At 32.4% G+C, this 27,403-nt stretch overlaps 1 protein-coding gene across 3 annotated transcripts; it reads left to right on the top strand.

The window, feature by feature from the left end:
- The first annotated feature begins 79 nt into the window (after window positions 1–79).
- On the top strand, window positions 80–27,403 carry LOC147078387 (proton-coupled amino acid transporter-like protein pathetic). 3 transcript variants are annotated; one of them, XM_085959150.1, is made up of 8 exons: window positions 111–199; window positions 3,013–3,057; window positions 14,890–15,190; window positions 16,624–16,801; window positions 18,713–19,073; window positions 20,933–21,111; window positions 22,299–22,471; window positions 23,848–27,403. In XM_085959150.1, exons 2-8 carry the CDS (start codon window positions 3,025–3,027, stop codon window positions 24,090–24,092), a joined length of 1,470 nt encoding a protein of 489 aa, XP_085815276.1. In that variant the 5' UTR covers window positions 111–199; window positions 3,013–3,024; the 3' UTR covers window positions 24,093–27,403. The 3 variants fall into 3 exon arrangements, with proteins under 3 accessions (XP_085815296.1, XP_085815276.1, XP_085815285.1); XM_085959170.1 differs by lacking the exon at window positions 3,013–3,057 and having other exon boundaries at window positions 80–199; XM_085959159.1 differs by lacking the exons at window positions 111–199; window positions 3,013–3,057 and adding an exon at window positions 8,182–8,352.

Genomic DNA, 27,403 nt, shown 5'->3' with positions numbered 1-27,403 from the left:
GATTATAGTTATTATAATATTTTTTTGTCTATGGGCATACGAGCTATTAGTGAATTAGTCTATGGGCGTACGGTATATTAGTCTATGGGCTACGTACGTCAATCGGAGGTGTCAAATTGTGTCTCGAAAATTTTTGTACGTCCTTTGTAGATTGTATATTGTAGTATTGTAGTTAAATTTTTGGCTGTCGCTGAAAGATGTAAGTATTAATTGAAATATTCAATTTGGATACCTAGTCAATATTTTGTGTACACACGCCCATTGAATGATGATTCCATGTTTTTGATTGAACGGAATCAAATCTGTCAAACATTGTCCAATAATAACGAATAGTGGATCGAGATCATGAATCTCTATTGATTTTAATTTATATATAAACATACCAACTCTGTTTCTTTTAAATAATGCACTATGAAAACTATGCAATATTCATTGGACATCTATCATATTGCACATAAATTGTCATATGGTGACTCAGTAGTTTTTATCTACTGACATCCATTGTTATGTTATGGAATTGTAACCTTGTTATTATGTCATACTGCTAGGATATCTGATATCAATGCATTAAAATGAATCACCGTAGATGCTTCAATTGGAAATGCACACATTCATATTATTATTAAGCTTGATTTCATATGAAATGTTTGACATATTGTTGTGCATTTTGGGAAAAAATAAATATGAATGCATGTAATTCTTTTACATTTACATGTATTATTTTGAATATGAAAAGAGCATAATCTGCTCTCAGCTACAGTGACGTCCCTAGGTAAAGTGCCGCCCTTCGTGCAGACAGACTTCGAATGGCGTCCTCTTTTATTTTTAGTTTTAAATTGTGTTCAAATTTGTCAGCTACCTACTTAGCTAACACATTTGAACCGAGAATCAAAACATTTCCATGAAACCTACTCTCAAACTGTTGTGGTTTTAGATTCGTAGAGGTCTGTGATGCTGACAGGTTTGGAGGCACCCTTATGATCCAATTGGTATTATAATACAACAATAGTTATGTTGTCATGATTTTTCATGCTTCGATTATTTTTTAAACTAAGATGTCGAATACTTTCATGGCAAACAGCCATTGTTCTCAAAAGTTACAATAGTTGTGTTTGTTTCTTCATTCGCTGTCCTTTATTGTGTGCCGCCCTATGTAATGCGTTACCTGCCTTACCCCACGGGACGTTACTGTCTAGCTATGCAATGAGATTTTTATAAATTAGTAAATGCACATAGGTACAGCAGGATTTGCAATACGCATTTTTAGATCAAGTGACAAAGCGTCACCTGCTTTACCCCACGGAACGTTACTGCTCAGCTATGCAATGAGATTTTTATAAATTAGTAAATGCACATAGGTACCTATAATTATTGGATTTGCAGTATGCATTTTTAGATCAAGTGACAAAGAATAAAATTTTGAACAAAACCTTCTCTAGAAGACAGCCTAAATATATGAAACTGAAGCTAAAAAAAACAAGACTAATAATGAAGAGAAATCTTGAGTGAAACACAAAAAAATCGCAAGTCTTCGAGACACTATTTTTATAATACCTAGGTACTTAAATATTATACGATTAAAACAAAAATATGATTATTTTGAAAAATAATATTTACTTAAAGTATTATATTTCGCTGAATTTTAAGAAAATATTTTTATTATCCAATCTTAAAACATTTTTTTATAAGCTGTGGCTAATAAAGCAGCAAGTTTGCTTTGAAATATCCTTGAAAATTGAGGATCATTTGTTTTTTTTAACATATTATCACGGTGATATTAAAATTATCTATTGTTATAGATATTTTTTTTTGGTTTTATTATTGCAACATTCTGGGACTACATACTCTTGTGTAGCAATTCGCATGACGCCGCCCATTTTCTTCAATCTGCATAAATTTTTGTCAAGCATTTCATTGCAATTAAAATTACATAAATATGACTTAAAAAGTCTATGCTTGCATTCGAAAAAGGAATCATTTCAATGAATATATTTCGTCATACCAAAATTAAGATTTAAGAATCTATATAATATATTTGATGGCAATACGTTTTGGTTGCTGGTGAATTACTGATAATTTCGTGACTAGTGTACTACCCCAAATTAGCTGTAAGTCATTTTAGATTGCAAACTTCAGACTATTACTCAAGTATCACTTGCATTTGTAAAAACTGCAAGCATTTCAACACAATTTTAGATGCACTTAAACGGTAAATTTCATATGAATTATTAAATGTACAGATATTGCCTAGATAGACCTCGAAACTTTGTCATAAATGGATTGTATTAGTCTATTTACTAAATACATCGACCATTTTGAGCATATTTGACTTTTACTAGAATGAGAACATTCAAATTAAAGCAAATGTAGCTATAACTGTCTGTAACTGGACACCGCATTGGATAATTCCATAGCCGATAACTGAATACACCAAACCGAATGTTTAAAATTTGATAAATAATCACAAAAATCTCATTTGTCATGCGTACATTATACTGAAATGTCAAATTAGCTCCCAAAGATGGCAGCTATAGTTTATAACTGCCATGTTTCAATGTGCCAACATACAGAATATTATTTTTTCTATGGCTACCAATTTGATTACTCTAAAAATGTTGCAGAATTGCCATTAAGTGTTATAATAATATTAAAGAATCATTAGCTTCCGTTATGGTCCAAACTATAAAATAGTCAAGTGATGTTTTTGAAATCCTGAGATATTTAGATTTAAAGTTTGATCTGATAAAAATATCTTTTAATGAGCCCAACAGCGCTTAATTTAAAATCCTCTCAAAGCAACAGGAATTAAAATATGTATGTGTTTAATTTAATTCATTTATTCAAGGTTTTTTCAACAATCGGTATCCATAACTCATTATTTTGGATAACGTGTTACTTGATCTGTTAACACATAACTCAATCCAATTATTACATAAATATATAATACACATACATATTCATATTAAACACTACCTTTAAAATATATATTTTATATTAATGTATGAATTTCAGTAAAATATTGAAATGGTTGATGGTACCCCACTTCAACTAATTAAAGTAAGCCAAATTCGATTTTAAATTGTCTTGCTAAATATTGTACTTGTAGAAATGTCAAATTATAAATGTTGTGGTCATTTATTGTAATATTTTGTTGTTTGTAAAAATACTCTTTTATATTATTTTATATATTTACCATTTATTATTCTGGTTTCATAGAAATGGTAAGGCTCAACTCACATTTTTGTCAAATTGGAGTTAATGTTGGCAACTTGTTTGTTTTGTACAGTATTACAATTAATACTGCTTGACAAAAATATTCATATATTACATACTTAGGCAAGAATTTTCTAAATCTGTTTAAGCTGAGAGCAATGTCCTAGTTGAACGAAACCTATCCCGATAATTTTTAAATTATTTGGATTAAGTACTCGGATACAGTATACATAATATTGTGTTTTTACAATTAATAAAAAGTTTGATCTTACATACTCCATCTATTAATTATTTGTTTTCATAGATATAATTTTTTTTATATCTAATATATTAAAGCCATATTATATTGTTCAAACTGTGGAGTTAAGTTCATCTGTTTTTTGAGTCCAGAATTGATGAATTATTATTGGCATGGCTAATATAATTATGTGTAGTTGTTATTTTATTTTTATTTCAATCTTGTGATGTATTAATTAGTGGTACATATTTAATGGTTTCTTTAAAAGCTTTTAACGTGGTGCATAATATACATGTGCATATTTGAACAGCTATGTTATATTTATAACGAAATAATGAAATATAAAAGGACAAAAATGGGAAAGAAAACATCATAGCAAATATAGATCGTGAAATGTTGCGATTTCTCTAAATTTACATGTCAGTTGCAAACTCCAAAAGAAAGTTTTAACGAATATATTTTACTATAAAATAAGTTATTGAAACATTAAATTAAATGTATAATATGTGTGGGTTAATAAGAGAATAATTCGAAAAATTGTTACAATAACCACGGATACTTCTCTTATGAAATGATATATGGCTTTTTTGTCAATTTTAGAATAAATAATTGTGATTTAAATTTTTTTTTCCCTTGTTATCTCAATGTTGCCCGATAATTTCTTTCATGAGAGAAATATGAGATAAAAAAAGGTCTCCGAGGCATATTTTTTTGATACGATCAATCTTTGAAAAGTCTGAAGGCAAGTACGGAAAGACCCTCGGTGAGTGAATTACGCCATGATACTATTCTCTGGTAAATGTGTAATGTGTGCCTGCTCATACAACCGATAAAGAAAATTTATGTAGTGTCTATTGTAGGTATATATTACTGCTACATACACTGCACTTCCACAGGAGGATGGTTGACTTATTGGTAGAGTTTATTTTTTCCTTGTTTATAGTATCATATTAAAATTCATTGTAGTCCAATTAAAATTGCGGATGTCGCTTTACCCCAAAACCATTTCATCCTGACTCCGTTCAATCTGACAAGTTTACTTTGTAGTCATTTTTAAAGGGTTGTACATACTACTACCCAGTCTCGAGCTACTCTTTTCAGATATATGAGTAATATAATATCAGTGTTAATACTTTTCTTTCGATGGGAGTCATTACAAAAACATACATACTTCCGATTACAACGGCATTTAACAGTTGTCAGTCAGAATGTCTTTATATTTGTGATTATTAGAAGATAATTGAGTTAATAATCAGCCACAGGTCAATGAAGAATGAATGAACTAAGCAGGCAGATGTCTTTAATTCAATGAACATATTTTGTGTTCTCTAAGTTTATTACTATTTAAAATTATGTGAATGTTTATCGTTCTTCTAAAATGCATTCAGAATGCTTAATTTGTTATTAAATAAGGCATAATAAATTTAATTAATTGAATGCATAATTAAAATTTTGTTCTTCCGTAGTTATATAAATATACCTGATGGAATTGAATTGCTTATTCCGATAATATTAATACTTCAAGGCCTATCCTATCTGATGTTTGTTTGTTTTTTGAGATTATTAATAGTTACCTTGCATTCAATCAATATTTAATTACAGTATTTTGTAAAATGGTGCAGTGGAAATGAAGACCTCGCTCTTGACACCTGACCTATTACCTCACCTATCAAACTTACATACGCAAGTAATATAATGAGAGGTAATCAATGTGTGATGATTTTCTATTTTATTTTTATGAATTTATAAAAAATAAGAAATTTAAATTTAATTATATCATATAATATTTATACAGCGTAGAAGCTATTTTTACCTATGTTAATTTCTCTTGTATCATGTTTTTATGATTTGTCTTTTCTTCATCAAGTTTTATATTATTTGTTGTTTTCTTTGGTGGGATTTGAATAAGCACCTTGTCTTTTAAAAGAAAGAGAAAAGAAGTTCAAGTGAAGACCGAGCATATCGTAAAACAGGAAACTCATAATGAACGGCCAGTACAGCACTGATTGGCTCGTAGTAAACTCCACATGTTTTAAAATCTTCAGTATCATTTGCAATGGAGAGTTCATCCGAAGAGGAGCCGATTGTGGCTGGAATTTGTGTCGAGGAAGAAAACCGGGAGCAACACCGGCAGAAACATATATTTTGGATCATGAGTTATTTAAAATGAGGAGGGAATTTAATACCCCCTTGCATATTCAATCAGAAGTTCGTGTATGGCAGGGGTGGCCAACCTTTTGCATACCATGCGCCAATTTTTTTCACAGACGAGTAAAGATGCGCCGTACTACTCAAGCACCTTATCTACTTTCTTACGTTCACGGTTGGGGTTAAATATGGATATGGGGAAAATAGGGATAGGGGTAGGATCTGCTTCGCTTAGGAGAGGATAAGGAATAACTCAATCACGCAATTAAATTAATTAATTTATGCCAGTTCAAAAAACACGTTTATTGGAGCACCAATCTACAATAGTCAGAAATGATCTCTTGGACGAGAGGGTGATCGTTGTCGTGGACCCCGTTGATGGTGCTACAGCTGCCCGAGAGTCTCGTTTGGTGAAGATAACTCTGGACGACAGTTGTTGGGTGTGATGAGAGAGAGAGAGAGAGAGCTCTGAGCGGTATGGAGCACTGAGAGCTTTTGAGCGTTTGGATTTCGCTAGTCTTTCAATGTTTTACAAAGTTTTTCCATACATTGCTTCTTGTTGTATAATGCAGTGATGTTTGAGTACAGGACGATTTAAAAAAATTTCAAGCAAAGTTGGCAAAGTAAAGGCTTAGGTAAGGCAAAGGTAAAGGTAAAAGGCTGAACTGGGAGCACTCAGGTGTTGAAAATATGAAGATGGCTTCAGTTATGGCGCTACTTCAAAAGAATAAGTAGGTGCAAAGATGCAATGCGCCACGGTTTGGCCACCACTGGTCTAGGGTTATTCCTGCACATGAAATCACCAAAACACAAGAAACACGTGGACGAAACTGTCCCTACCGCGGTTTGGGATGGACTGGCCATTTGTACGGAACGAATTTCATTCTTATGGAGCTGGGCTGAGCGCTCTATATGGGTTATGTTTCATGGAAAGAAACATGAAAAAGAATACAGCCGGTGCAATGGGGTTTCTATAAATAAATACTTAACATAAGTCCAAGACACTAGGGCTTATGGTTTTCTACATGGAATAGCAGGAAACTTGATATGATTTCGATTCGAGGGATATGTAATTGATTATAGGTACTTCATTGTGAGATCCGACAAAACATGTTTATTTTAATACTAATTTACATCAAAGCACATTAATATGGTAATTATAGACGGTTATGGAATTGATTTTTAACTTATTGGCGGGGCTTGAGATTACAACAAGCTCTCTCGGCCGAAAAAAAAAACAAGCCTGGGGAAGCTATATTTTGAATTCAATCTTGTTTGTCTTAGCAAGGGTGAAAGACAATGGATCTTGTCATGTATATGAATTAGAGAGCGCTTATATTATTCGCCTTTGCCGTAAGGAAGCGTTAAAACAGCGTTAAAACAGCACAGATTTCAAAAAAATAAGTTTTGGTCAATTAATCACGATTGTAATAATACATCATTTCACACATGTCACTGATGTATTATTACGATGATAACAGTACCGATTAGAAAGAATGTGGGACTGAATGGGATTTATACCCACATATCGCATGCATAGAACAGATTAATAAATATAATTCCGATAGGCCAATACACTACATTTTGACGCAGGGTTTTGAATGTGTGAGTGTCCTACGAAAATGAACCACACATTATAGACGTGCAATAGTGTGTGTTGCAACCTTCAAATACACCAATATTCAATGAGCATCAGTGCATAAACCGAGAGCAGCAAGTTGTCAGAACGAAATACAAGCATATTATTGACACATGTTTCACTTTATCTCATATTCTTCCACACTCAAGATCGGTTGCCTGTTACTTCACACCCGTTAGGTATTTCAGTTCCCATTATTTCTGAGTTCCCTGATTGCATGCCATGTGATCAGCGTTGCCAATTCAGCATTATTTTTGCTAGATTACTAAAAAGTACGTGGGTTAATCAATGAAATGTATTATTTCACGCATTTCTTTCATACAATATATACCTGCAAAACTATTATTAAGTTCAACATCCATTGTGGCGTGACAGTCGTTTTGGCCAATTTCGAAAACAGGACCCGACTATTTGTCATTTATTTTAAAAAGTAAAGCGATTCAGAAAATTTTAATGACACAAAAAGATTTATTTGAATATTATTTATTAGATTTTAAATAAATAAAGAGTTTATTGTGTATCAGTTCGTTTTAAACGTGCTTTCTATTTCCACGATTCCGAGAAGACAGGAAAAAACGGGTCCAATGGCCTTAAATTTTATTGTTAGTGAAGATTTTTTAGAGAGACTATCTCTAATGTGCCTATAATAATTGAAAATTAATCTCGCGTATTTTAAATTATAAGTATTACGCACATCGACAATTAAAAATTATGATTAATTCCAATTACAATAAAAAAATATATTATATATTGAGAGATTTATCTCCTGAGCATGTGTCATTACTCATTATAAAACAAATTAATCGCTATACGGCTATAATGTCAAGAAAGGGAATGATTATAATAATTTATCTCTTGACCTAATAATTTTCCACTGCTTACAGAGTTGACCGAAGGCAAATATTCTTACGTAGTGCAGTTCAATGTTTGGTCTGCATTAGTAGTGGTCGATTGCTTGAATGACAGACCACAGCCTTTTCATATTTATTTTTTTAGTTCGTTTGTACTGATTGAGTCAGTTGTGGTTGTGCAAATTGAAATCGATATAGTTGTTGTTAGTTCTGTTTTATTTCAAGTGAATACAAATTAGTTTCTCACCATGGGTTACGGAATCGTAAGGATAATTTCTTTTTTTATAGAAGTGAAACTTTTTACACAGTAGAGTATAACGACAAATTATCACTAGTTGTTTCTAAAATCGAAAAAGAAAAATCGCCCCCGGTCAGCATCGAACCACCAATTTTTTTGGTTAACAGCCGAGAGCACGGTACCAATGCACCAATAAGGTGGTGGAAAATGTGAAATTTTTTGAGAACACATGACAAATTTAGTATTAAAAACAAATCCATAATACATATATTATACAAGATTATAAAAATGTACAGCAAAACAAATAGTTTCAACTCTGTCACGTGTGACACGCAGACTCATTTAAGAATGCAGTATTCTTTATTGGAAATACATATAACTTGCAATAGTCTCAGATTTATACATACAGTACTGTCTCAATAATCCGCCACCCCAAAAACCAGACAAGTGTCCAATAATTAGTGAAAGCGGCGGATTATAGTGCATGCATAAAAAATATGGTAAAAATCAAAACAGGTATTTCGTAAAAATAGTTTTTTGTACATACTAGCAAATTACAGCTTTATTTATAATCAAAATCAAGTATTTACTAAATTATACATATTTATAAACTAAGTTTATTAACTGAATATTAAACAGTAAATCACTTGACACAACCAGTTGTTCAGTGAGGCAGATATTCTTGAATGGCTTAGGATTCCTGGCTTTCCCTATGACCAAAAGCTTCAGTTTTCAGTTCCTGGTTGCACTGGAGCATGACATAATTGTGATGCGATCCTTGGGCACTTTTCTCCCTGGTACATTACTTTCTTCGGGATGAACGTACATTTTACGAAGGAGAAGTTTACAAAATAAACCCGTCTCATCTGTGTTGTATACTTGTACGCGGCGGACTACTGAATTTGACAATCGAATATCGGCGAATTATAGAGTTTGATTTTGTGCTTTCAACTAGTAAAAATAACGGCGGATTATAGTAGTTGTCGGATAATCGAGCAGCGGATTACCAAGAGTGTACTGTATTAGATTGTTATTTGGACCCAGTGTGATTCAAACACATCTTTCGCTTGTTTATTCACTCGTCAACCACAAGATGTGTGTTTGAATCCCACTCCGTCCAAGTTTTTTTAGTTTTTGTCTAATATTTCTTAGACTTTTCAATGTTAATATATAATAAATTATCGACTACTTAAATACTTTTAAATTTTATTTTCTTTTCTATATTCCATCATGGGTGGTCGCGCGGCTTAAGCGTTGGACTATAACGCCGTGGGTCCCAGGTTCGAATCCTGGGTCTGGCAAGTACACATATTGTTTTTCAATTTGTGTGTGAGTCAGGGTATGGACCCAATAGGTTGGAAAGTGGCTGACATCCATTTCTCGTAAAAAACAAAATCTGTTAATACAAACCTCTACTCTGTGGAGGCGGCCCATATGATCCTATTAGGATCGGACATGGTCGGAAAAAATTATATTCCAAAATTTTAATCAAGAAATTAATACTTCAAATTGTTATCAATTAAAAAAAAATAATTGTGGCGATTATTGTTCTGCCTGGCAATAAAAAATATTTTATTGAGGTATTTATTTTATTTTTACCCATCATCATATTAAAATTATGCATCGAATATTATAGAGTCAGCCAAGTTAAGCCAAGAACTTAATTGTAAGGGATATTTTGTTGAGAATAAGTTATTGTTTTCAATGTCCTTTTCAGCGTCCTAAAAGTGTGTCAGCAAGAAGCATTCTACACCGAAGCCACTAGTTTTTTTTGGTAGAGCAGTTGGTGAAAATTATATACTGAAGCTGACGGAATTTTATTTATATAGCTCTTGACAATGAATACACTCAGTTCATAATATTAGCCAATCACTGCTTAGAGCAACACATCTACTCGGTTACGTCACAAACTTTACACAATTAAATATTGACCAAATATTGTGTATCTGTGTTGTACTTACTTATTAACTTAATCCCTTCAACTTTTTTTCTTCATAAAATTGTTTTTGCACGTTTTCACAACACACAATGGCATTTCTTTAACAGTTTCTCAAAATTATGACAAGAGTCCGTCGGCATGAGGAAACCACGCCTGCAGTATCAAGATCAGATTTGCCTGATAACCCACTTCTTACATCATGCCTTCAATAAGGTGAAGTGTCTGTGGAAACATGTGTTGGTATAGAGTTGTCCCAACTAAGTTAAACAGTGCTCCGCAACCGGTGTGCCGCGGTGCATTGGTTCAAAAAAAAAAAAACAAATAATTTTACATAATATATACTAATATAATACAATACTTGCATAATAGCCAAATTTGCGTACATGGCTGGTAATACGAGGGTGGGTCAATAAGTCCTTAGAAAAGCCGACAGGTGGCGCGACTAGTACTGTAAGCGGTTTGTTTTCATGCAGCGGCACTACCGATTCAGTATGCTGCGAAGTTTCAATCAGATTGGTCGGGTTGTTGTGTGTTTCTCGTACATTTAAAAAAAAAAATTTGCTTGTTTACAAAAATGGAGAAAATTGAGTTTAGAGCTGTTATTAAACATTTTAATATAAAAGGGTTAACAGCAAAGAAAATAAAAAATGAGTTGGATTTAGTTCACGGCACATCTGCTCCTTCACTTGCAACTATTTATAACTGGTTAAATGAATTTAAACGTGGTCGTACATCAACAAAGGATGAACCACGCTCAGGACGTCCTGTAGAGGTGACTACACCAGAAATGATCAATAAAATCCACGATATGGTGTTAAGTGACCGAAGATTAAAGTTGAGTGAGATAATTGAGGTTACAGGGATCTCAAAAGGTAGCGTCATTTCTATTTTACATGACAAATTGGGCATGAAAAATATTTCTGCAAGATGGGTGCCGCGTTTGCTCACAGTCGACAATAAACGCAATAGGGTGGTGGCCTCTAAAGCCCTGTTGTCGCTCATGCAACGCAATCCGGATGAATTTTTTCGTCGCTTTGTGACTGTAGATGAAACATGGATACACCACTATACTCCCGAGACGAAAGAACAGTCAAAGCAGTGGATTGCGAAGATAAACCATGTCCAAAGAAGGCGAAAACCGTAAAATCAGCTGGTAAGGTTATGGCTACTGTATTTTGGGATGCACGTGAAATTATTTTCGTTGACTATTTGGAAAAAGGAAAAACAATAACAGGGGATTATTATGCATCTTTATTGGACCAGCTAAAAAACGAAATTGAAGAAAAATGGCCTCATTTAAACAGGAAAAAAATCCTCTTTCATCAGGACAATGCCCGTGTTCACACATGTTTACGATCAATGGCTAAAATTGAAGAATTGAAGTTCGAATTGGTCGACCACCCACCGTATTCGCCAGATTTAGCCCCCAGTGACTTTTTCCTTTTTTCAAACTTAAAAAAATGGCTAAGTGGACAACGTTTTTTTTCAAATGAAGAAGTCATCAATGTCACAAATGCTTTTTTTGAGGACCTTCCGAAAACTTATTTTTCTGACGGTTTAAAAAAAATTGAGAAACGTCTAACCAAGTGTATTGAGCTCCAAGGAGATTATGTTGAGAAATATAAAAAAAAAAAAAAAAAAAAACTGTTTTAATGCTTTTTTTCTAAGGAATTATTGACCCACCCTCGTATATTTGAGCACCTGCATGGACTTCATAAAACGATGCAAGGTCAGAATGAAAATATATTGACATGCTCTGATAAATTAGAAAAGTTAAATTAGTTAAGACAAGGATCTCTACACATGTACCAGAGGACCTACGAGACCACCATTTAAAACAAACAATTAATTTTGGATCCATCTCAAAAACATTTAACTTTGCTGCAAAAGAAATGTCATCATTAATTTCATACAATCAATACGACTGGATTCGAAACCCTTTTGCAATCAATGCCGAAAATTCTATAGAAGCGCTTTCCCTATAAATTTGAGAGGAATTGGTTGAATTGAGAAACGACGGGATGCTAAAACTGAACTTCGCCGATGTTCCATTGGCTATTATCTGGATTTCGGTTAATAAAGAATATCTTCGGATTTCCGACAAGGCTATCGCAGTTCAGTTCCCATTTTCTACGACATATCTAGGTGAGAAAGGTTTTTAACTCAAGTTATATTAAAAAATAATAAGCAGTCTTGCTTGAAAGGTCTTGACTGAGAACTTCGTGTTGCTCTTTCAAATATCAAGTCAAAATTACCTATATAAAACTTTTATGTTCATTGAAACAAACTCAGTTATCACATTAATTAATTATTATATTGATAATACAAATACATGGAAATATGTATATTTATTTCTTCGTCGTGTATTATGTTGTTTGCATATTTAATTATTTATCAAATAAATAAAAAAATTAATGTAATTTTGGTGCATGGACCCCACAAGGGGGGCTGACAGGGCTCTAGCCTGGAGTCCTAGGCTCAGGGGGGGGGGGGCGTGACCGGTCAACCAGATAAGTGAGATAAACACATATTACAAATTTGCTGTAATAGTAAAAGAAGCGCGCTATATTACTAAGCTGGTATAAATGTTTCAAAGCATGCGATTGTAGGATACAATTTATTATTATTATGTCAATACTTGACAAATAATTATTCTTCACCCGATAACTAGCCATAATTCCAGTGGATGTATTGATAAATACAAAAAATTTTACCTCGAACACCGTTTAAAAAACAGACTATGCGGGGTCCATGTTTTGGTGTATAATTTGTTTTACGTGTGGTGTGCCGCGGAATTCTGGGAAGACCTTTAGTGTGCCGTGGGTGAGAAAAGGTTGCGGAGCACTGCTATATAGTTTGCAAAAATGCCAGTTACATTAGATATTGCAACACTTATTTATTCTTCTTTGTTTATTACCAATGTTTTGCACACTCATTTCTTGGCTTGGTCATCTGTATTATGCCAAAGCAGTCATTGTTTTTATATGCTATCTTATTTCAACTATGCTATGCACTCTTATTGAATGTCTATAAACTTAAAAGTTATTATTTTTTTTTCATATATTGAACATTTTTGTGTCATTCTTCAATAAATTGTTTATATATAATAATGTATAAGATTTGTAGATATATTATAAATATTGTTAAATAATGTACTATCGCATGAATTCTTACAGTTTTTAAATATATTTTATGTGAAGTTGAAAAAAGCTTTTTAAGGCTTCTTCTTATTGTGCGATCTTAGCTTTGTCATCCGCTACCTGGAATAGTTCAGTGGAGCTGAATCACGGAGGTTCTTAAGCCATGAAATGGGGCATCGTCCTCTGTTACGCTTACCGTTGATCTTTCCCTGGATGACAAGTTGGGGAATGCTGTACTTTTGTCCTCCCATAATGTGGCCAAGGTACTGTAGTTTTCTGGTTTTGATACTACGCAGAACTTCTCGGTCCTTTCCCATTCTTTTGAAGGAATTTTGAGGATGCCTCTATACAGCCATATCTTGATAGCTTCAACTCTTCATGACATCTCTTGGTATAGCATCAATTCCATAAATAATTAAATGTGCAGATATAACAGTGAAACTTTTTTAATTACCATTATTTTATCATGAAACATGGTCGACTTGTATCATAATCAAAACATTCACATTATAATGTAAAATAATCTAACTATAACTGCCTATAAAAAGACAGACCATCATCAATTTATTGTACATAAATACAACAGTAATATTTAGATGAAAAATCACAAAAAATTGTAAACATTATGTCACCATAACAAAATGTCAAAACAAGCCATGATATTATTATGTGTCAACACCAATGACATTAATATGGACGAAGCATCTAGAAAATAAAATGACACTCACTTTGTGTCGGGTCTGCCGGATGGCGAAATTCGTATTTTAATATCGGTATCCTACGATCAAATGAACATTCTTCTTGCAAGCGGTCTGGCGACACCGCTGGGTCTGCCCATACAAAATTTCTGACTGTCAGGTTTCGACTCCACCGTTATTATTGTGTTACAAAATGCCAATGTGCCTAGTTAAAAATTGTAAAAAAATCTACTAAACACTCCAAGAAAGATGGGATATCACCATGCATGTGTTAGTATTATTTATTATTTATAAAATGCCATTTTAAGATATTGATGAATGTTTATTCAATACAATTGAATGACAGGAACCATTGGACAGTCAGTCGCCTGTGATTTGCTGGGCTCACTTGCGTCTAATCTCCGAGAAGTTGTAAGTAACCGAGAATCTGTTTCTAACGCAATGAGTCATGACACTAATACGCCATTACAATAAAGGTTATATTACTATAAATTCTCGAAGCTTGTATCGCATAATGGAAACGGATACGTTAATGGTCACGTGACATCTACCTATACATCTGTGAATGACTTTCATGCACAATTTCTCGTGCATATGAAGTGAGTCGTCCATTTAATATGTCATTGGTCAACATTCAGAATTTTAGTATTTATATGGTTACCAATTCAACGACACGAAAATAGTTCTGAAATCGTTATCAAGTGTTGCAATAAAAATATATGTGCGTATTACTCTTCGTATTACAGTAGTTTAGTCTCATTGGACATATCAATATTGTGTTGCAGAGCAAAATGAAGGAAGAACGGCAGCCGTTGCTCATTGGGCCGAGCGATCCTGAAATTCCTGACGTACTGCCGTTCGATGGCCCTACCACGGACTCTAACAATACTGACAACAGAACCATCGATGACTCCGACACGGAAGCCTCAAAGAACTCGCAGAAAAACAATTACAATCCACTTATGGAGAGGAATCTCGAACACCCCACGTCAAATCTAGATACACTTATACATTTGTTGAAGGGAAACGTGGGAACTGGTATTCTCGCGATGCCTGATGCATTTAAAAACGCTGGATTGGTCGTAGGTATGAATTTTATGTATGCATTTTAATAATTCATTTATTCTGTAGCTTGAACAGCAGAAACAACGATGTGAAGGTGTAGCTAGCAAATGCTACATATATATAAATAGACGAAAAGATACAAAACATTTAAGATCCCCATGCTACTTGCTGAAATGATATCACAACTGCCAGGACTAAATGTAGCTACTCTACCTTGCAATAGTAAGAACTATAATCTTCAGCTTGAGCAATTTTTAGGGACACTGACTTGAAATTAATGACTATTAAATTCTCATAACAATATTATAATGAACTGATGTCAATTAAAAAACATAATATATATTGTTATTATGATATTGCCATATTGATAAAAATAAATGATGTTTACATATTTTTTAAAAAAAAAAGAAGGCAATAGAAGCAATATAAAAAAACAAAATATAAAATATGACATGAAAATAATATTGTTGAATGAGTAAAGTTTAGGTAATGAATTAAATGTATCCAAAATTCGCTGCAGACATGTTTTAGTTCACCTTTTTTTTTTTTTAAATAAATGTTTGTGTAATTCCTTTTTGCATTGCCCTGCGAGGCTATTCTAACATATCACTTAACATCGAAAAACAGTTAAAGTGATAAAATATGTAACATTTAGCACATTGCGCATTCCGGTTGTTAATTATGTATACAAGTTAGCCGCGAGGAATGCGAGAAAGTGTTAATAATTAACGGCACCTAAATTGGCCATGCTAGTGCGAAAACGAGAGAGAATACATCTATTTTACATATTGAGAATTGAGATGCAAGACACGTAACTTTAAAAAATCATCGCGTGTCGCTGTCTCTTGATTTGCGGGTTCGATTCTATGGTTTGCGCCGTTGCAATTGACATGACTGGCAAAATTGTAGGTTAAGTTTGGTTACGTTTGACGTTTGACATTTAATATAAACAAAGCTACCAGAGACAAAGCGGCTCGAGTCAGAAAATCATAGATAATATACCAGCAAATAACGTATGTACTTCACACCACATATTTACCAACTCCATTCTTTATCATATTATTAGTTAGCCCGTTTAACCGGAGATGAAAGTTAGCTGCGCTAAAGTGATACTTTCTGACAATGTCCATGAATAACAAATGTGTTAACTTGGACCAATGGTAACATCGGAAATGTGCTAAAGTGATAACTGTTAAGAATAGGCCCGCTGGAATGGATAAAAAATAATCTATACTTGTGACAAATTTAATTACTTAACTGCAACTTGATACACAATAATTAACTATTGTTTTATAATGTCTTATTGACTTAAGTTTCTTCAATATTATAACAAATTATATTTCGGTCGGCATGCGTCATTTGCACCCGCGCATCGCCTAGCCACGATCTTTTTAGACCATGCATCAACTGAGGTATAGCCTTAAGTCTTCTAACAATGATTGTTTCCATTACAGGATTTATTGGCACACTTTTCATGGGGGTTATATGCACTCACTGCATGCATATGCTGGTCGGATGCGCTCACGAACTGTGCTACCGGTGTCAGTTACCGTCTCTTGGCTTTTCAGACGTCGTCGGAACGGCTTTCGAAACTGGACCTCCTAATCTTAGAAAATACTCCAAAGTAGTCAAGTATGTATTCTTCATTGAAGCATTATACAAAGAAAACAGAAGTGCTATATTTATTTAATTACCTACTTCTTCATTTCTTGCCGCAATATGAAACATGCACTTGGGCCTGATGTGTAGAATGTAATTATATAAAACTAATTAATTAAGGGTCCACCTACCCTGTAAAGGTAAAAAATTAAGAGTTTAGGGAATCTTGAGGAGAATTCAGTACGAACAATCTGTAGATTTTGTAGGAAAGATGTAAAGGCCCACTCCACTGTATTCAGGCTGCGGCACGAAACGGGAAACTTATTGTAACAATTAACTTCCTCAATACATAAATATGATAAACAACTGTCGATAACCGCCTTGTGAATAAAATAGCTTTGCTGATAGGCTAGGAAAAAATGGTAGATGTTCACAACATTAAAAAAATTTAAAGTATTATTTTAAAAAGATAGTTATAATTGTGCACATTATTTTCATGAGACCAAAAATATTGAAAAAGAATTCAATGTTTCATAACTAAAAATAATCAATTTAACTAAAAAATAATGCTGATACATAATTATTTGGACATCATTTACATTTATTTTATTGTTAAATTAGGCCAGCATCAAACAAATATGGTGTAATATTCTAGCTTTTTTGTGATAATTTTAAAACTGTTTGAGGTGATGAAAAAAATTAGACTTAAGGCGAAGTCTTCACTGAGCCTTTTTTAAAGAGGCACCTAGCGGAAAAATACGAAGCTTGCAATTTGAGACATTTTTTTGATAATTTACAATTTCAACTGTATTAATGAATACATATGTATCTGAAAACATTAAAAATAAAAATATTTTTTATTTTAAGTCAAAGACAAACTTACAATTGTAAAAAATGTAATAAAATGTGAATTTGTTCTATCGGTCCGCACCCTATTATTACATATATTTTATGGTCATATTTATTATTAAAATTTAGTTTATTAAGTTTTCTAAGCATCACCTAAGCGATTTTTGACAAATTCATAGTTTTAATATTTTTTATATCTATTTTAAAAAACATCGATTTTAATAAAAAATATAAATGTGTATAACTTGAAATCCTTTATATTTATATTAATATAAATATTTTATTTATATTTATAAAAATAATTGATTTGATATAAATAAAAAGGATTTCAAGTTATACACATTTATATTTTTTATAAAAATCGATGTTTTTTAAAATAGATATAAAAAATATTAAAACTATGAATTTGTCAAAAATCGCTTAGGTGATGCTTAGAAAACTTAATAAACTAAATATTAATAATAAATATGACCATAAAATATATGTAATAATAGGGTGCGGACCGATAGAACAAATTCACATTTTATTACATTTTTTACAATTGTAAGTTTGTCTTTGACTTAAAATAAAAAATATTTTTATTTTTAATGTTTTCAAATACATATTTATACATTATTACAGTTGAAATTGTAAATTATCAAAAAAATGTCTCAAATTGCAAGCTTCGTATATTTCCGCTAGGTGCCTCTTTAAAAAAGGCTCAATGAAGACTTCGCCTTAATGCTATATTATGCCAGATGCGTATTTTGCAAGAAAAACGACATCATAATTTATTAATATCAGCTTGTTTCTAAGGTTTTTTCAAAATTCATTTTCGGTAAAAAGAATCTTTTATTCTCAAATCTTGTATAATATATTCAATGTTAAATAAAAAATAGTTTCAGTAAAATTTATCTTTTATTATTCTTTTGACGTAATATTAGTTTTATGTATACTTACATATTTTTTTTTATTAATTATCATTACTATTAGTATATTACTTATCATATTTTGATTTATCAAACTATAAAACCACATAACTCGTATTTATTAATGATAATAACCATTATTGGCATGTCAACAACGATTTAAGATATTTTATTACTTGATTTTCAGAAATACAATAAACATATTCTTGTGTGTGACTCAGCTTGGGTTTTGCTGTGTTTATTTCCTGTTTGTGGCGGCTAACATCCAAGATGTGGTTTCCCATTATCTCGCGTATGAAATCAGCGTGCATTGGTGTCTCTTCATAATTCTCATACCGATGATTCTGCTGAACTTGGTGAAGAATCTGAAATATCTCACGCCCGTGTCGCTGATAGCTGCTATTTTGACTATCTGGGGTCTGGCCATAACGTTCTACTACATGCTGCAGGACCTTCCTCGCGCTAGTAGTGTCAAGCCATTCGCTACGTGGAGTCAGTTGCCGCTCTATTTTGGAACTGCAATGTATGCTTTTGAAGGAATAGGGGTGGTAAGTAAATTAATACCATATTTAATTATTTTTTTTAATTAATACAGAATATAGGCAAGAATTATGAATGTAGTTTTTTGAAAATACATCATAGCCAGACTTGAATCAGTAATTTAATTGGTTAAAACACTCATCCGGAAAGCAATAGATGTGTGTTTGAATCCCATTCGGTCCAAGATTTTTTCTATGATTTTTCCGATACGTCGTTCAATAGGTGGTCCTGAGAAAAGATATTTCTATATGCCATTTTTATTTATAATTTATATATGACTAATATAAAAAAAAACAAATTTTGCTCTCTTTTAAAATCGAATTCAGTATAACCAAGTCAGTATAACCATTATTTGCCATCACTGCCAAATGAAAAGAAAGCTATTCAATATTTTACTTTATTAGTTCTCCATCAAAGAATCTATGTTATTTGAAGACATTCAAAAAAGAATATTGTCAAAGGGGGAATAAAGAAATTTCTACTATAAATTCGATTAGCAGTTTAAGCTAACCACAGGTTGAAATTATTCTAGCAGCAAAAAGTCCCGTTTCTCCTTAAAAATATTAATTATTTTTTACACATTGATTGCAATATGGTGATTCATGCACTAAGATAGTTTCTTCAAAGTTGGTTGTATGTGAAATGCCAATATACCCAATTGTGGCATAACATATTCTGGCGTAACTTCATCAAGTTCTATCATTATTATCAAATATAATAATTACTTGCTATTAATTCTATCATATAAAAGTTTAGGTGGTGTTGACTCAATTTACATCATGTATTAGTCAGTGGCGGCCGGTGATTTTTTGGATTGTAATTTTTGAGGGTGCGCTGGAAACTTACCTTATTGAAAAATGAAATCAATTCGGCGTTATTTTTGATTTGACAAAACGTTATTGACATTTGGGAAATTACCTGTATATTTTATATTTTTAATAAAACATGTTGCGAGTTACTTAAATCTTTATTGGATTTTTTTTAAGAAATGATTGCACCTCTTATAGTAGATAAATACCTCTTACTTTTAACGTAAGCCATCTTATTCTATATACGTACATTATCTTTAGCAATTTGTACACTGTATGAATAATGATTATTATGAAACTGCACTTTGTGAAATAGTATTAAGATTTATTAGCTTATCACTAGAATTCATGAATTAATAATTTTCTATACCTATTATAAATAACCGACATCATTTTGCATTTAGTCAACACATAGGATAATGAAATATTAATTTTCCAGAAATGCGGTAGGTACTAAAATTATCTTTATCTTCACTGATTTAATTTGCAGTACACTTAAATCAAAATATCTTACTGACATTGTAATATATTTCTTACCCATTTTAAATTTAGAAAATAATGAATTCTATTGTATTTAGTTTAACAGGCATTTTACATACGAGATTGCTAAATATGATACTAAACACAATTCAAATCTGTAATTGCTCTCTACTCAGAACAATATGATGTCATTTTACCTGGTTGTCGGTAAACGATTAGCACGGTTTCTGTTGTTTTATAATGGCTTTAGTTAATACTAAGCTTTGGGTTCATTTTAAGTAAACAAAATATATTACCGGGGCACAAACGATTTCAGTGAAGATGACGTATACGGTGCATAGTGCCTGTATTATCGCCGATTGGCAATATGGGCACATCGGTTTATGGTTTGCATTACAATACGTGAACGATAATATTAAAAACCTATGAAGAAAAAATATTATTTACGATGTTGAACGATGTTTCATAGCAATGCAAGCAGTGCAGTGCACTTGCATGATATTAGACCAGCCGCCGCTGGTATTAGTATAGTGTATATTGATATTTCACTTTTTCATAATGGCGGTTTCTTTCCACAGGTGTTACCATTAGAGAACAACATGAAGACGCCGCAAGACTTTGGCGGATGGAATGGAGTTCTAAATACGGGCATGGTCATCGTGGCTTGCTTATACACGGCTGTCGGTTTCTTTGGATATTTGAAGTACGGGAATGCTGTCAAAGGCAGTATCACCCTCAATCTACCACCAAATGAATTGTAAGTATGACTGCGTGACTCAGGCAGAGGGTGGACTCAATTAAATGGAAAACCCATCCGAGGATGTACGAAAAAATATCAAAATTCTTGTTAATTATTAGGAACTTTATGCTTCCATTGATATTTTAGTATGTTTTATATAAAATAACAGAAAAAATTGTCTGAATTCCCCCATGGTAATACCTAATTAATTAACAAAGTCATCCAAATGGCCAGAATGTCTTAAAATGTAAAACCTTTCAATAAATCTTTTTCATGCTTTGCAAATGTTTCCCATAATTTTTAGAAACTACCACAATATATCCGTGTATGGTGTGAATATGTTAAAACTTTTGGCTTTCTGTGGTAAATCAGATTATGTATATATTTTTGGTTGTTTTTAAAATTTAGTAAAATTTTTGTAAATTTTCAACAAACTAAAACGAAAACCGCCCTCACAAATAGCTGCCCTAAGAATTGATGTTTTTAGACTCCAATCAATGCGTAATGCGAATAACAGCAGCATTTCGTCGTTTCCATTGCAAAATTGTATATCTGCAAAAACTCAAGTTTTCAGGGGATGATAAAAACAGATTAAAAATGTATGGCACTTGAATCAATTCGAAAAAGGTTTTCATAATTTCAACGAAAATGCAATTTTTGTAAATTGTGTTATTTTGCATGTGTGTAAAGGCGATTCTTATGGTTTTAATTAAACAAAAATGACAAAAACGCATATTTTGCAGATATACAATTTTGCAAAGGAAACGACGATTTGTTTTAATCATCCGTCATCGACTTCAAAATAATGTTTTTTAAAATTCTAACTAAGACCCCTGCGCATTTCAGGCATCATTTTTTGATAAATATAAAATTATAAATAATATGAAACTGTATCTTTAATCCTTTCAACGCGGACGGCACACCTGTTATGCCCTCATTAATTGGCCATTCGATATAATTAGCATGTTATTTATATGTGGTAATTAAATAGTAATTAAATGCTCCGTGGTCAACAAGTTAAGGTCATACTTGAACATGCATCTTCCTAATACGTATTGAACAGTGGAGATATTAAATTGTTTTTATAATGTATTAGAGGAAATAATGCTGCATACTATTTTCTAATCTCTTACCGGAATTTCATAAATGTCAATCACCAACATTATCCGATTGACGTACTTACAAAGATTCTGTTCACATTTTAGCATGGCGCAGAGTGTGCGTGCGATTATGGCTGTGGCCATCTTCATGTCTTACTGTCTGCAATTCTACGTTCCCATGAACATAGTTTGGCCACTTCTCAAACCAAAACTGGAAACTGAAAAAGCTCAGCGGATCGGAGAAAATGTTTTAAGGATCTCTTTGGTCATGTTTACATGTAAGTCATAGATAATTATTTCTATAATACATTTTGATCTTTGGTGTGGTTTAAAATACTACCAATTACGCTGTTGATTATAGACTTACCATTATATTATCATTTCTGCAGATGTATAATAATTGAGACCTCCCCTGCAACAACACTGTATATCGATTTTGGGCATTTCTGAGTTATGAATGCCATAATGTTGTACATCTCCTTGGGCATCGAATGATGTATTGAACAACCACATAAGTACATGAAATTTTAAGTTGCCGTCTTTTTTTTCCATAGTAAGAAATGATGTGCAAAGTTTTGACCACTGGGGTGATATACAGTGTTATTGCAGGGATATCTTTCTTTTTTGTATGTAGACCACTAAAAATAATCTAAAAAATAAAATAAAAATGCTATTTGCATTTACTTCTTTTTCCTTCAAAACGTTTTTTTCATTTTCCCATCATCTGTTAAAATCGATTTACAGTCTTGTTGCAGGGGAGGTCTCAATTACAAATTCACACAACCCCCGAAATCGCAGCCATGGAATAGAGTTTTTGGAATGTTTTTTTTTTATAGACTACAGTAATTTCGCTGGTGGAGTGAATATAGCTGATGTGTTAATATTTTTTACATAGGTTTTTAAATTAAAGGTTTCACCAGCAGATAATATTTGTAAGTTTTTTTTTTAATTGTTGCCTGATGTGTTAGTATCGTATGAATGATATTGTGCGAATAAAATATATCGGCAGTACAAGTCAAAATGGTTTATAGCAGTGGTGCAATGGGGCTGGAGCGCATCGGGTCAATGACACGGGACGTTTTTTCCAGGGTGGAGCGTGCTCCAGTGCTTCTTCAAACAGTTTTCATCAATATTATTTTGTTACACAATAATTTTGAATCATGTTAAAAAAGAAAATTATATCGTTATTTTTTTAAATATGGATAAAAATCATGAACTCAAATAGGTATATTCATACCCTGGGAGAGAAGTGATAAGTCAGTCCAATTCAAAGATGAGGTGAAATTCTAAATTTTCACTACCTACCTACTCAACAGAAATATTGAATAATGTGTTTTGTGGAAAAGTTTTATGATTATGACCTGGCATTTATTTATTAAGCACTCGCTGCCCACTGGTGTATAGGACATGTTAGCAAAAATGAGTTATATCAAAATATCATCTTCATTTTCTCAAATGTCAGTTAGAAAGAGTTAATTCTTCGTTAGTTAGTTAAGTTAAGTCGAACAAAATTCTTATTTTAAAGTGCTCTTCTATAAAGTAGCAAATCTCCCTCAAGACAGCACTCTCGATACATACTTTTATTTCATTATTCTTAAAAAATTTAATTGATCGGCAATCTAACTACATACTATTCGAAAAATTTTATTCACAGTTGCATTGGCAGCAATGATACCGAACCTCGGCGCGGTGATATCTCTGGTTGGGGCTGTGAGCAGTTCCGCTCTCGCCCTCATATTCCCTCCCATCATTGAAATCGTCACCTTTTGGCCGGACCGGCTGGGCCGCCACAATTGGGTCCTCTGGAAAGACATACTAATCATCATCTTTGGAATATCCGGCTTTGTATTTGGGACCTACGCCAGTGTGGCAAATATACTATCACCCCCCGAAGAGTAGGCCTACAATGATTGTAGCTTTTAAACATTCCTCCGAAGATTAACTGAATTGGGTTATAATTATTTTGATTAAGTAGCCAATTATTTACTTGATGCCATGTTATTACATCTAACAGATTTATTTATTATGAAAGTTATATTACATATTATATCTAGTTGAAAATATTCAGGTAGAAGTACTGTGTATCTTTCAACTATAACTACATCCTATGTACTGCGCTTTTTAAGAGCTGATTTATATTTAAGTTACCAATCATGTTTATACCATGTTTTAGTACATAGGGCCAAATGCATAGTCATATTTAAGTAGCTAAGTGGCCTTAATAATCGGTGACTTAGTAGAAGTGAAAAAATTAATATCTTGTTATTATTGTTACCCTTATTAGAGTGTCTTAGTTAAGGCTAACTTAACGTCGACGTCTCTGCATTTGGTCATATGTACATTATATGTATATTAATTATGTTCGTATAGTGTTACATTTATCTCTACTTGTATGCCAATTTTGTAATGTTTCGTGTCTAGCTTATGATCACAGTGGAACTCTATCTATGATTCTTGAACGAAATCTCATTTAAACTAAAATAAACAAGAATGTGTATATCAAAAGGTAGAGGTAAAAACTTTCACGGAATGAAAGTTATAAGACCTTTTTTACAAGGAATGGCTATGAGCTATTCGACTGACCCATTGGGTATTTACTGTAGATGATTGAAAAAGCAGCGTGTGAATTTTGGCAGATGCGGGATTTGATATTTTTTATTTTCTTGAAAGTAAATTGTAAAAATCAAGTTAGTTTGCAGGTGGCTCGACTCCAGAGCCGTGTGATATTGTTTGTATGAAGTTCTGTTGAAGGTCAGAACTAATTATGGTATTGAAGTACATGTTAATTATGTGATTGAATTGATATATAAGTTACTCTAATTTCATTTCTATACTGACGGGCAGACAGAAAGTGACATTGGCAGAAACTAATGTTTGCCCTTACCAAATTTCAAATCCGTTCTATTCATGACGGTGATGTCCTTGATCAGCATAAAGAGTTATTCTGAATCCAATGGCATATAACTTAACTGAAAACCGCTGTTCTTGCTGATATGGTGGCATCATGGTTTAAATAGTTGTTGACGCAGTTAGGAATCGAATCCAATACTTTCCACATGAAAAATTGCTATATATATGCACGAGTTCTAGTACTGTTGTACTGTAGTTGGTTGTGTAAAAATAATACATAAATTATACAACAATTTGAACGCCTAGTATGTCGAAATAGTAAAATTAATTTAACGTGGTTAATGTTATCAATTTTGGATGTTCATTATGAAAGTTTGCTGTAGATAATGATAATGAATGTCACTTCACGAATGGTAGTTTGACGTTCCACTGTAATAATGTGATAAGATCATTTTAAGCCAAAGACTTGACACGTACATTAATTCTTTTACCCCATATCATCTCCAAGATAGCATATGGCTACCAAATTGTGGTAATTTTACCTGTTGATAATCTCATGTGATCTCTGCATTTTTTAATTAGTGATTCACAATTAAATAATGTTTGCTGTGCATAATGTTCCAACGTTATATTAATTAAACAGTCAGTTAATTTAATTACGATTGACAGAGATTAGGTAATTTTTATTAACTATTTATTTAGACAATTTTACCTTTGAAAATGTACACACATGTAAATTAATTTGCATTGTATTTTTATATTGAATTTTTTTTTATTGTAAGATGAACTTTTTCTTCAAGGTTTCTTTAAGATCCATTTTCTATACAGTAGGTACCAGATTAATATCCGTTCGGTTATTTTATATTTATGAAGTCTTTATGCGTCAATTACATTGAGCTTTTTTACGAGCTGTTTATTGTCGAATTTAAAAGTGGGCGGTTCAGCTACTGCGATTTGATGATTACACACAAAACTTTCCATTCGCTGAAAAGCCACTATTTTGACGGAACGTAGTTTGTTTTTTTACCGGGAGGTTGGTACTGCGCTCTACTGCGCAGACGCAGTAGGCCCACGCGCCGGCATGTAGGGTATAACGTTGACCGGCTTTCAACTTTTCTCAGTAGAGTGTTTACAACCTGCTTATTAGCTTATTCGATGATTACACTGGGCGTCTTTACAGGCAGATTATAAATTCGCCAATAAACAGCACGTAAAAAAGCTCAATGTAATTGACGCTTTACTGAACCGTACATAAGTTTTGAGGCACTAAATACATATTTAGCAAAGTAAACATCTAATGAATAAGACAAAAAATATTACTAGTTCGAAAGATACGTATATATTATGTTTCGGTGAATAATAACTATAAATATTTTTTTTAAATTTACATATAAAAGCCAAAAAATTTTGATTTTTTCATTCATTTATAAATAAAATCACCGAGACATTATTTCCAATCTGACAGGACTATTTCCTTTCTGCAAAGTAATATTTGAATCTTTACGAAGATATTGGTGAATTAATTGGCTCTGCTGAGCATAAGAGCATGTAAATTGCTAAAAATAAAGAAAAAACCGCAAATCTCTATGCTTGCACTCGAAACTGAAAACACTCCAATGAGTATATTTTTTATCCCAGCACAAAAATATTGATGTGACTGTGATTCTATTGGATTTAGTATATGAAAAATCGTGATTAAATAAATCAAATGTTATGAATTTTTAAATTCATACAATTGTATCATCAATTTTTATTATGGATCATTTTAGTCGCAATAGAAACTATCGGGGGATTTATAAAATATATCATAATGCAATACCTATTGTAAATCTTCAAATACACTTTTGTTAAATATTACGTAAACATTTCAATGAAATCACTGAACAGATTTGGTGGGTACTGTATTTATAAACGGATCTTGAATGTTTTGTTTAACAGTGGCGAAGGGTAGAGGTAGGCTGTTAAGATCAGACATAAATAGTGCACACTAAACTTTGACAGTCAAACGTATGTATTTGTTTTCATTGAACTAAGATTACAATGTGTAGATAGTCTTTGTTAGTTTTTAAAATTCAATTAAACCCTTCCTAATCCAAGCCATAGTAGATAATAGTAAAAAAATATTCATTTATCTACAAAATATCTAAAACTATGCCTTTAAACCATGCATAATTTTATAGATAGAACATTTTTTATCGATTATGGTTGGTTTATTTAGGCAGGGCTTAAGGCGAAGTCTTCACTGAGACTTTTTTAAAGAGGCACCTAGCGGAAAAATACGAAGCTTGCAATTTGAGACATTTTTTTGATAATTTACAATTTCAATTGTATTAATGAATAAATATGTATCTGAAAATATT

This window comes from Rhyacophila brunnea, unplaced genomic scaffold, assembly GCF_057557595.1.
Source record: "Rhyacophila brunnea isolate RB1 unplaced genomic scaffold, BYU_Rbru_1.0 scaffold_11, whole genome shotgun sequence".
Taxonomy (NCBI): Eukaryota; Metazoa; Arthropoda; class Insecta; order Trichoptera; family Rhyacophilidae; genus Rhyacophila; species Rhyacophila brunnea.
The sequence above is the reverse complement of the archived record's forward strand: the minus strand, read 5'-3'. Positions and strand labels throughout refer to the sequence as shown.